Below are 12,014 nucleotides of genomic sequence, written 5' to 3' on the forward strand. Positions count from 1 at the left end.
TCAGTCAGAATTCCTACCTGCTGAAACACCAGAGGTCTCACACAGGAGAGAAACCATATGAGTGTCTGTATTGTGGGAAAAGTTTCATTCAGAATTCCCTCCTTGTGAGACATCACAGGACTCACACAGGAGAGAAACCATATAAGTGTCCAGATTGTGGGAAAAGTTTCACTCAGAATTTTGACCTGGTGATACACCAAAGGATTCACACAGGAGAGAAACCATATGAGTGTTCAGATTGTGGGAAATGTTTTATTTGCAATTCTGACCTTGTCAGACATCAGAGGACTCACAAAGGAGAGAAACCATATAAATGCCATTGTGGGAAAAGTTTTGTTCGGAATTCCAACTTGGTGATTCATCAGAAGAATCATACGGGAGAGAAACTCTATGAGTGTCCACAGTTTGGGAAACGTTTCAGTTGCAAGTCTGAACTTGTGAAGCACCAGAAATGTCACAAACGAGAGAGACTGAATGAGTGCCTGGATTGTGGGAAAATTTTTACTTGGCATTCCAAGCTGGTGATCCATCAGAGGACTCACACGGGAGAGAAACCATATGAATGTCTGTATTGTGGGAAAACTTTCAGTCAGAATTCTAACCTGGTGAGACATCAGAGAGCTCATACAGGAGAGAAACCATATCAGTGTCCAGATTGCGGGGAAAGTTTCAGACAGAATTCATACCTGGTGAAACACCAGATAACTCACACAGGAGAAAAACCATATGAGTGTCTTGAATGTGGGAAAAGTTTTAGTTGGAATTCCCGTTTGGTAATACACTGGAGGACTCACACAGGAGAGAAACCATATGAATGTCCGGATTGTGGGAAAGATTTCAGTACTAAGTCTAACCTTATAAGTCATGTAAGGTTACACATAGGGGAGTAACCATTCAAATACACAGATTGTAGACAGTTTCACACAAAGTTCCTCCCTTATCACACACAGCTTACTGAAGGCAAGCTGTTCTATTGTTTGATTGTTCTTACTGTCAGAAAATGTCTCCTTATTTCTAGGTTGAATCTCTCCTAGATCAGTTTCCATCCGTTATTCCTTGTCAGGCCTTCAGGTGCTTTGAAAAATAGGTTGAACCCCTCCTCTCTGTGACAGCCCCTCAAATATTGGAAGACTGCTATCATGTCATCCCTGGTCCTTCACTAGACTAGTCATGCTAAACTCCTGTAATTGTTCTTCATACGTTTTAGCCTGCAGTCCCCTAATCATCTTTGTTACTCTTTGCACTTTTTCTAGAGTCTCAACATCTTTTTCATAGTGTGGAGACCAAAACTGGTTGCTGTATTCTAGGTGTGGTCTTATTAAGGCTTTATAGAGTGGTATTTAGTAAGCCTTAGTAAGGTTTTACACAGTGGTTATTTCTACATACTGTGTTTCCACGAAAGTAAGACCTGGTCTTAACTTTCTTTTGGGCTCTGAAGCAAGCACTAAGATTTACTTTTGGGGAGGGCTTACTTTTTGCCAATACCAGTAGGCCGTGAACACGTAGGGTGGCGTGGGCCCTGTGCATGGGGTGGAGAAACAACATGGCGGGAAAAGAGTGGTGGCGGACCCGGTACGGTACTGGTGCATGCGGGGTGCATGCCCTTCCCATGCCAGGCCAGCCCCCACAGCCCGGGGGCGGCCCTGCTGGGCAGTGGCGGGAAGGGTGCCAAAGTGGGGGCGGCTAGGCACAGCAGGTGGAGCGCCGGAGGCTCAGGGAGGGAGGGTGGTGAAACGGGCGGGCGGGGCGCGTGCCCTTCCTGTGCCAGGCCAGCCCCTGCAGCTCAAGGGCGGCCATGCTGGGCAGTGGCAGGAAGGGCGCTGAGGTGGGAGCAACTAGGCCGACCAAAGCGGCAGGTGGAGCGCTGGAGGGAGGGTGGTGAAGCGGGCTGGTGTCCTGCCGTCAGCACCCATGCCAGCTACCCCTTCCCCGTGGAGCTTCCCCCAGGAATTGCATTTCTTTCCTTACCTGACTTCCAGCCCCGTGCCATTTCTCCTTCATGATCCGCTGTCCCTGCGTGCAGGGAAACAAAAAGTTTTTTGGGGGGGGAAGGTCAATCAATTCCACCTTTGTGAGATTTTTTTTTTGTGAGAAGTTGGAATTGATTGACCTTTTGCCTTTTGCAGGACGCCACATGGCGCTTCATGCCATTGCCATTGCATGGTGCTTCGGGCCGGCCTGCCTCAGAAGCAACATCTTAAGAGGCCTGACTGTGGCGGTCCTACCGGTAAGGTAAGCGAGTGCCCTCGCCCCAAACTAGAGCTTACCTTGGGGGGGTGTTTTATATTAGGCCCACCCCAAAAATCAAGCTGGGGCTTACTTTCGGGGAAACACGGTATCATAAAGGGGGACGATTTGCAGCAATAAAACCTTAATACAGAAACCAATAAACCCCATACATAGCAAATGGCAAAATGCAAAGCCTGCGGGGAACCTCTAGCAAGGTTGATGGCAATTTGTATCGTCTGGGAGTCTCGGAAAGGTGATTCTTGCTTTTGTTCAAATTAGAAGTTAACCAGGCCTCTTGGCCTTACTAACTACTGTGAAAGGAAATCTATATAAATAAAAATGTAAATGTTCGTTTGTTCAAAATCTTAAATCTCTGAAAGTTCTTCACCGATTGCTTTGAAATTTTAACACAATGTTGCATTCGAATACGCACGTGTTTTTATATACCTATATTATATAGATGTCGCACCTGTGACAGGTAAAAACATGCTTTTTTTGAAAAACAGCGCTATCTGTTGGACGTAAAAGCAACACACTCTTTTACCAGACTGAGCCACAGCAACGCGTGGCCAGGTACAGCTAGTATATATATATACATATACATACATACATACATATACATACACACACACACAGACAGACACACACACACATATATAAACCATCACTAATCTCTTTATATCTAGTTTAGCACCTTTTTGTTAGATATCAGGATCGTAGGTATTAAGTGCAGGCCTTGGGCCTGCTGGAGATATTGAACCAAAGTATAAAACTGTGGCCTTATTGTTTTGTAAGACTTTGGCCTATGTGCATTTTTTCTTATCTATAGAATTAGGAAGCAGAAGGTATGGGAATTGAGGAACTCTTTTTGGAATAGTATGCATCTTTTGCAATACCCCACCGATATTACTGTTCTGACACGTGTCGTCACAAAAGGGTTGGGGTGGAGGTATGGAAAGTTGTGGTAGGAACAAGAACAAGAACAAGGAACTTACCCCACTGACAGTTGCAATCCCAGAAGTCATGTGTTTGTGATTTTTAGGGTATAAAAGAGTGGCACTGAGGGGGTGGGGGCCAATTGGCCTCAAGCCACCCCCTCTACTGCTTGAAGGTTTGGCCCTCCTTGCAATGGGTAAAATGGTATGTAAGTACTTCTTGTGTGGTCTAAATTTTAATAAACCTCTGAATCCTGAGAGTGAGATGTTTCTGGTGTGATGTCTCTTGTCTCTTAACGAGTTTTTCCCCTGATGCCATTCTTCCTCAAAACAGGTTTATCTTTCTCTTTGCAAGGATTTAAATTGGAAAAGTGAACCTCAGGATTAATAATAATAATAATAATAATAATAATAATAATAATAATAATAATAATAATAATAATAATAATAAAGTTAGAAGGGACCTTGGAGGTCATCTAGTCCAACCCCCTGCTCAGGCAGGAAACCCTATACCATTTCAGACAAATGGCTGTCCAGTCTCTTCTTAAAAACTTCCAGTGTTGGAGCATTCACCGCTTCTGGAGGCAGGTTGTTCCACTGGTTAATTGTTCTAACTGTCAGGAAGTTTCTCCTTAGTTCTAGGTTGCTTCNAATAAAGTTAGAAGGGACCTTGGAGGTCATCTAGTCCAACCCCCTGCTCATGCAGGAAACCCTATACCATTTCAGACAAATGGCTGTCCAGTCTCTTCTTAAAAACTTCCAGTGTTGGAGCATTCACCGCTTCTGGAGGCAGGTTGTTCCACTGGTTAATTGTTCTAACTGTCAGGAAGTTTCTCCTTAGTTCTAGGTTGCTTCTCTCCTTGATTAGTTTCCAGCTGTTGCTTCTTGTCCTGCCTTCAGGCGCCTTGGAGAATAGCTTGACTCCCTCTTCTTTATGGCAGCCCCTGAGATATTGGAACACTGCTATCATGTCCCCCCTCGTCCTTCTCTTCGTTAAATTAGACATACCCAATTCCAGTAACCGTTCCTTATATGTTTTAGCCTCCAGTCCCCTAATCATCTTTGTTGCTCTTCTCTGTACTCTTTCTAGAGTCTCAACATCTTTTTTACATCGTGGTGACCAAAACTGGATGCAGTATTCCAAGTGTTGGATGCAGTATTCCAAGGCATTGTAAAATGGTATTAATACTTCACGTGATCTTGATTCTATCCCTGTTAATGGAGCCTAGCACTGTGTTGGCTTTTTTGGTAGCTGCAGCACACTGCTGGCTCATATTTAAATGATTGTCCACTAGGACTCCGAGATCCCTCTCACAGGTACTACAATTGAGCAAGGTATATAAATTTAGTGGCATATAAATTTAATAAATAAATGTGTAGATCTTCAGTGCCTCAAGCAACTTGCAGATGGGCCGCTTCGTATTCATCTCTTTTTCCTCTTGATTTATTTAAAAGATTTATGTAGCCTTCCATCTAATAACAAACTTTGGCTGGATCCCAATCAACTGTTAACTTAAAAACCGTATTAAAGCCAAATGCATAAAAAAAAAAACTGGTGCCATTTTAAGCTTCTCATGTGCAGGCGCCTCTTCTTATCCCAGTGTTTAGGGGAAAAGCTAGATCTTCCATAGTTTACGGAAGACTAGGAGGATAAAGGCCTGCCACACTTCAGGGGGAAGAGTGTTTCATAGGGCAGGGTCTGCAATGAAAAGGATCACTTCCTAGCTCCTATCAGATGGCAATAGTTAAGGGAAGGGGCTAGTGTGTGCCCACCCTATCTGATCTGGTAAAATAGATGCAGAAATAATAAAAGGAGGGACAATAATGACAGGTGCCCTCTTGGCTCAGTGGTTAGAATTCAGTGTTGCCGGCTGACTCTGCCCACAGCCTGGAATTTGACCCTGATGGGGCTCAAGGTTGACTCAGCCTTCCATCCTTCTAAATTTGGTAAAATGAGGACCCAGATTGTTGGGGACAGTATGCTGACTCTGTAAGCTGAGAGTGCTATAAAGCACTTTGGGGTGGTATATAATTTTAAGTGCTATTGGTACGATAAAAGAAATAGCTTTAAAGGTGATGACCAGCATGTTGAATTGCACCTTAAAGAAATGAATCCAATGCAGCTCGCACTACAAAGGTGTGATATGGGCAACCTAGAGGCCCTCATAACCTGAGCCCCCCCCCATTACTGTATGCGCTGCTGCGTTCTGAACCAGTTGAGGTTTCTGGGTGGCATAGGGCAGACATCAAGGCATGAATGACCCACTTTGCAAGGCCAGGTCCAGGAAAGGACACAATGGGTGCACCAGATGAATCTGTGCAAAGCCCCTCCCCTAACCATGACCTCCTCAAGCAGGAGCCCTGAGTCCAGGACCCCCAAGCAGGAGCCCTGAGTCCAGGACCTCAATCACAAAAGGAGATCACAGGACCCCAGGACCCTGTAACTTTCACAAGTAGTCAATTGCCAAGCATCTCAATTTTGATCTCATGACAATGGGGATGCTGCAATTATTGTGTGAAAAATGGTCATAAGTCACTTTTTTTTTTAGTGCTGTTGTAACTTCAATTATTTGCTAAATGAAATGTTATAAGTCCCGGATTACCTGTATGTAATTGTTTATCATAGGATGGATTGCCTCCCCTAGTGTTTTTATGTCGAATTTAAAAAGCAACAGCGAAAGAAGGCTTTTGTCCCAGGTCATCCTAAATTGCGGGGTTCAAGACTCGGCCCCTCTTCTCTTACTAATGCCAACCAGAACTGGGCATGGTGACAGAAGTAGGACCACCGTAATAAAGTGCCTCCCATTTCCAGTCCCGAAAGTTGGTCCACAAGGATGTCATTCTCAATGGCATTGAAACCTGATGAGAGGTCTAGGAGGGACAAAATGGTTGTATCCCATTTATTCCAAGCCCTCCAAAACTCCATGAGAGTTGCAACCAATGCCGTTTTGGTGATGTGCCCCAGCCTGAACCCAGACCGAGAAGGGCCCAGGTCTCTTTCTCCTGCACAGCCCTTTCTCCGGGAGGCAAAGTCAGAGGGTGCAATCAGAGGGTGAGTTGAAGTTCCAGGCTGCCAACCTCTCATTGTCCTATTCAGTTGCACTTACAAAAGTTCTTAATCTGCAGCGATGGCTTGAACTCCTCTGCCAGGAAAACCTCTCGTGATTTTCTTATGCACAGCAAACCGCTGTTGAAGGCATGAAGCCAGCCAATGTGCCAACTGTCCAGAAGGGGGGGGAAATGACTCCTCCATCACTCTCCTGAGCTTGGAAAAGAAATATGGACGGTTCTCGGGTTGTGACAGCAATTGGCGCCTGAATTTCCATAGCTAACGAGGGATGGGGCACCAACAGGAAATACCGGGTTTGTTAGCTAAACATGGAAGTAAAAGAAAATAAAACCACAGAAGAGACAAGGGGTCAAGCCTCAAGTCTTACAGCTTCGTTAAGTTGCACAGGCAAATTTTAAGGAGTTACCTTGCACCCACTCCACAGAGGAAAAAGTGACTGGAACCAAAGCAGGTCCACTTTCTCCTTTCCTATTTGCACGTCCTTCCCCACCCCCACCCCCACCCCCAAAGGGCGCTTTCCTTTGGTTTAGTTGTCGATTATTGCAAATCAAGCTTCGGGCTTAGCTCAAGGGACAATGATTGCCCTCTTGGGGAACCCGAGGGAGAAAAACTATCCATATTCTCGGCGGGAGTCGAATACGACTTGATGGCACAAAAGGAAGCACAGAATCAACGAGAAGATCTTGCAAACGCCTTAGGGTTGAAGTAGAACGAGCCTGTTCTTCAGCCGTATATCGCTAGATGGCGCTCTACAAAGAAGCACTTAGAAAGCAGATACAGCGGCGGCAGAGCTGTTCTAGGAAAGGGGGGGAGATTGATGTGGAACGAGTTGAAACGATAGAGTATGGTATTGCTAGAGAGAATGAGAAGAAGACGAGAAGGATAAACGAAGTTCCTCTTCCTGCTCACCCACGGGAGGAAGATGGCGTCGGTGGGTGCTCTTCCGCTGTCTCGAGGGTCGAAGCGGCTCCTAGGAGGTGAGTGGAGGGCAGGTCGGAGGAGAAGCCGGGAGCAAGTCGGGCTGTTTGTTTTCCTCCGCGGTGTGGAAGCAGCGAAGGGACGAGGCTGAAATATGTCGGCTGCTGCTGTATATGCTTTCTCTCTCCAAATGTTATTATCCTTATGCTGCATGATTTAAAACTGCTCAATGTGATTTTCTGCTGGGAGATGGAAAAAATTGGGACATTTAAACAGTATTTATTTCATATGTTTTAACCGCCTATCTCCCTCGATCTTCACCTAACACAGTGTTTCTCAAGCTTGACAATTTTAAGGCATGTGGACTTCAACTCCCAGAATTCCACAGCCAGCAATGCTGGCTGTGGAATTCTGGGAGTTGAAGTCCACATGCCTTAAAATTGTCAAGCTTGAGAAACACTGACCTAACACTTCATTCCTTGTGATGCTATTGATATGTTGTTTTACTGGCAAGCCAGGAGTTTCATGGGCAAAACGGATCCTTTAAATCTCGCATAGGTTTTGGGCACCCTTACTTCGGTTAGTGTCCTCCTCCTTCTAAAATTAGATTTAAAAATATAAACTAATTGAGCAAATTGATTTCTGGGACATTTTGCAGGCTGAAATACACATTGATTTTCTATATAAATAAATTCATAGGTGTGTATTTCTGTGTGCATGTACATGTATCTGTATAATCCTCAGTATGTTCAGGTCCATTTTATAATAACAATTTGCAGTGCTAATAATTTGAGGTTTACCCAAGCCACAAAGAGAATTTCATGGTTGGATATATGAGTATATATTTGAACTTGAATCTTGCTAGCCTTGTATGTGCCTAATGAATCATAACTAATTTTACAGGTTAAACTAGCATTTCATAAGTTTGCTTTTTTCCATAGTAATATATGGGTGTTTTTTTTGCTGTTTTCACAGGCTTTGCAGCCATTTTTTAAACAATAACGAAAGTGTCTGTTTTGTGGGAAGGGTTTTAGTCAGAATTCTTACCTGGTGGAACAGCAGAGGACTCACAGGAGAGAAACCATATATGTGCCGAGATTGTGGGAAAGATTTCAGCACTAGGTCTAGCCTTATAAATCATATAAGGGGAGAAACCATTGAAATGCCCAGATTTCAGGCAGTGTTTTATACAAAAGTCCTCTCTTATCGCACAGAAGAAATTCCACATGAAGCAAAATTTGATATGTGTAGAGTAATGTTGAATTTGATTTCTATTATCTTATTGTAAGCCCCACTGAGAAACCATTTTCTTTCTTTATTTTTTTTAGTCAAATGTGTCTTAGTATCATATGTGAGGAAGGAGATCTGAGCTTCCTTTCTCTGGCCCAGTGTGGTCGTTCTCTTTCACGGAGTCAAGGGAAACTGCTGTGCTGGGGGAGAGAAAAAGAACCGGGATCTCTGTTAGATATGTTGTTTCTACATACAATAAAGGCAGGATATATGTATGTATGTATGTATGTATGTATGTATGTATGTATGTATGTATGTATCTTAAAAACAATGCTAAAAACCGACAGTTGATTCCTGGGAATGTTCATAGTAAAAGCATACAAAAGTAAATGAGCACCAGGAAAAACAAAACTTTTAAAAGTTTAAAAAGGTTTTAATAAATAATGACCCAAGCTTTCGCCGGCTTTCTGCCAGCATCTTCAGGGATCCGTGTCGGTCAATGGGAGGGCACTTCTTATATTCCGGCCACCTTTGCACCCGGCCCATAGGTGCTGTCGTGACGCTCCAATGGCCAATCGCCGTTCTAACTCTGTTCTCACTCCATTGAGCTGATCTACCCGGGCCATGCCTATTTCACACAGTTTTTAAACTTTTAAAAGTTTTGTTTTTCCTGGTGCTCATTTATGTTTGTATGCTTTTAGTATGTATGTATGTATTTTTATTTATTAAGAAAAGGTATATGGCAGCCCAACTTAAGGTGACTCCAGATGGCTTCCAGCAATAAAATCCTAATACTGAATATATTGCAAATAGCAAAATGCAGATCTATATACAGAAACCAATAACCCCCCTCCCTATATGCAATCAATCAATTGGAATAGAAAAGGAAGCGGCTTGGATGTCTTCTAGTCCAACCCCCTGCTTAGGCAGGAGACCCTATATCATTTCAGACAAATAGCTGTCCACTCTCTTTTTAAAAACCTTCAGTGAGGGAGCATCCACAATTTCTGAAGGCAAACTGTTCCACTGGTTAATTGACCTCTCCGTTAGGAAGTTTCTCCTTAATTCCAGGTTGCTTCTCTCCTTGATTAGTTTCCATCCATTGTTTCTTGTCTTGCCTTCTGATGCTTTGGAGAATAAATTGACACCCCTCCCCTCTTTGTGGCAGCCTCTCAAATACTGGAACACTGCACTCATATCCCCCCCCCACTTCTTCTTTTCTCTAGACTAGCCAAACCAAAATTCTGCAACAGTTTTTCATATGTTTTAGTCTCCAGGCCTTTAATCATCTTAGTTGCTCTTCTTTGAACTTTTTCCAAAGTCTCAACATCTTTTTCGCAATGTGGTGAGCAAAACTGGATGCATTATTCCAGGTCTCGCCTTACTAAGGCTTTATAAAGCGGTAATAATACTTCAAATGATTTTTGATTCTATGCCTCTGTTTATAGAATCAAGGATTGTATTAGCTTTTTTGCCTGCTGACACATAATGCTGGCAAATAGCAAAATACAAAATACAAATACATGCGCTAATACGACTCCAGCGTCTATACAACCGTCAATCTAGATGCAGCATCATTGGTGGCTGAGGTACAAGGTCAAAACTGAGGGAGAGCAGCTGAAATGAAAGGCACTGATACCATAGAATATTGCTAGAAAGGATGTCAAGGAAGGGCAGAGGAACTTCCTCTTCCAGCGCATCCATGGGAGGTTGGAGATGTGGAGGGCAGCAGTCGTGCTGTTCCCAGGGTTAAAGCACCAACTGGAAGGTGAGTGGAGGGCAGGTCGAAGAAGAAGCCAGGACCAAGTAGGGTCTTGGGTTTCCTCCATGGTGTAAAGGCAGAGAAGCTGAAGCATGTTGGCTGCTTTTTTCTCTTTCCAAATGTTCTTACACTTACCCCTGCATGATTAAAACTTCTGCCTGTAATTTTCTGCTGGGAGATTGGAGAGGCTAAAATTTAAAGGCCTGGAGACAAAAACATAAGAAGAACAGTTGCAGGAATTGGGCATGGCCAGTCTAGAGAAAAGAAGGATTAGGGGGGACGTGATAATAATGTTCCAGTATTTGAGGGGCTACCACAAAGAAGAGGGGGTCAACTTGTTTTCCAGAGCACCAGAAGGCAAGACAAGAAACAACGGGTGGAGACTAATCAAGGAGAGAAGCAACTTGGAATTGAGAAACTTTCCTAGCAGTGAGAAAAATTAACCAGTGGAACACCTTGCCTTCAGAAGTGGGTGCTTCATCATGGGAGGTTTTCAAGAAGAGACTAGACAGCCATTTGTTTGAAATGGTTAGGGTCTCTTGCTTGAATATGGGGTTGGGGTGGAAGACCTACAAGGAGCCTTCCAGTTCTGAATCTGAGATTTGGGATGTTTAAAAAAAATCTTTTTTTGTATTTCATATCCGCCCATCACCCTCATACTTCATATAACACTTCATTTCTTGTGATTTTATTGACATGTTGTTTTCCTGGCAAGTGAGGAATGTCATGGGCAAAACGGATGCTTCTAAATCTTGCATAGGATTCAGTCACCATTTCAGCTCTTAGTGTCCCCATCTTTCTAAATTAGATTTTAAAAAATGAGAAAACGCACTTCTGGGATACTTTACACACTGAAATAGACATAAATTCTCTACATACATAAATTCTCATGTGTGTATTTCTGTGGGCATTTGTGTGCATATATGTGTGATCTCTCCAAGCCAAAAAGAGAATTTTATAATTGAGTCAATATTTGAACTTGAATCTTGCTAGTCTTCTATCTGCCAAATGAATCATAATTAATGTTAGAGGTTAAATTAGAATTTTGATGTTTTCATGTAATATATGGGGTTTCTTTTGCTGCTTTCGCATGACCTGCTTCCATTTTTTAAACAATAATGAAACTAACCTATTAATATGAATCTTAACAGACGAAAAGGATGCCAAGAAGAGCACTCTGGACAACAGAGAATGAGAAGCAGCCTTAAAATGTAAAACAAAGCATCAATCAAAATCTTTTCCACTTCCTCCAGAAAGTGTAAAAACTCTCCTCCTTCCTCAGATGAGAAACAAGGGAGAGAATTACAAGAACAAAGTTTTCAGCTGGAAAAAAATGAGAGTATGTGCAACTCAAGAAAGTATTACATGAGAAGTCAAGGAGGATAATTTCCAAATAAATAAAAAGTGGGAAAGACCTCGAAGTCGGTGGAAAGGAAAAGATCACTTGGCTAGCCAAAATGGTCAGTCATTAAATTAAAGCCTTTGAGGAAGGAAAGCACCACCAGGTAAGAAATCAGAAATATTTTTGGTCTTCTCAAGAATCCACGAATATCAGTGGTAGAAAAACCTCCGCAGATGGCTTCTTGAGGGAAAAACACCCCGATTGCAAATGACTGCTGATTGATTATTCATGAGATGATGAAAACCAATACAAATGTTTGGAGTGCAGCAAAACTTTACTCAGAATAGCTCCCTCATGATTCATGGAAGGACCCATACTGGAGAGAAGCTCGATCAATCCTCCCAATGTGTTAAGAACATTTAGCATGCACACCAATCTGGTGAGACACAAGAGGATTCACACTGGGGAGAAACTCTTTGAATGTCCTGATTGTGGGAAAAGTTTCACTCGGAATTCTCACCTGGTGAT

The 12,014-nt window shown here is 43.0% G+C and overlaps 1 protein-coding gene across 1 annotated transcript in view; it reads left to right on the forward strand.

The window, feature by feature from the left end:
* LOC107293883 overlaps window positions 1–12,014 on the forward strand; it is a 95,749-nt gene that overhangs the window by 25,261 nt on the left and 58,474 nt on the right. The window contains exons 6-7 of the mRNA XM_029285483.1: window positions 133–437; window positions 519–871. Of these exons, the coding sequence (XP_029141316.1) occupies window positions 133–437; window positions 519–871 (658 nt within the window). The remainder of the gene's footprint in view (window positions 1–132; window positions 438–518; window positions 872–12,014) is intronic.

Source organism: Protobothrops mucrosquamatus, unplaced genomic scaffold (assembly GCF_001527695.2).
Source record: "Protobothrops mucrosquamatus isolate PMUCROS unplaced genomic scaffold, P.Mucros_1.0 scaffold1758, whole genome shotgun sequence".
Taxonomy (NCBI): Eukaryota; Metazoa; Chordata; class Lepidosauria; order Squamata; family Viperidae; genus Protobothrops; species Protobothrops mucrosquamatus.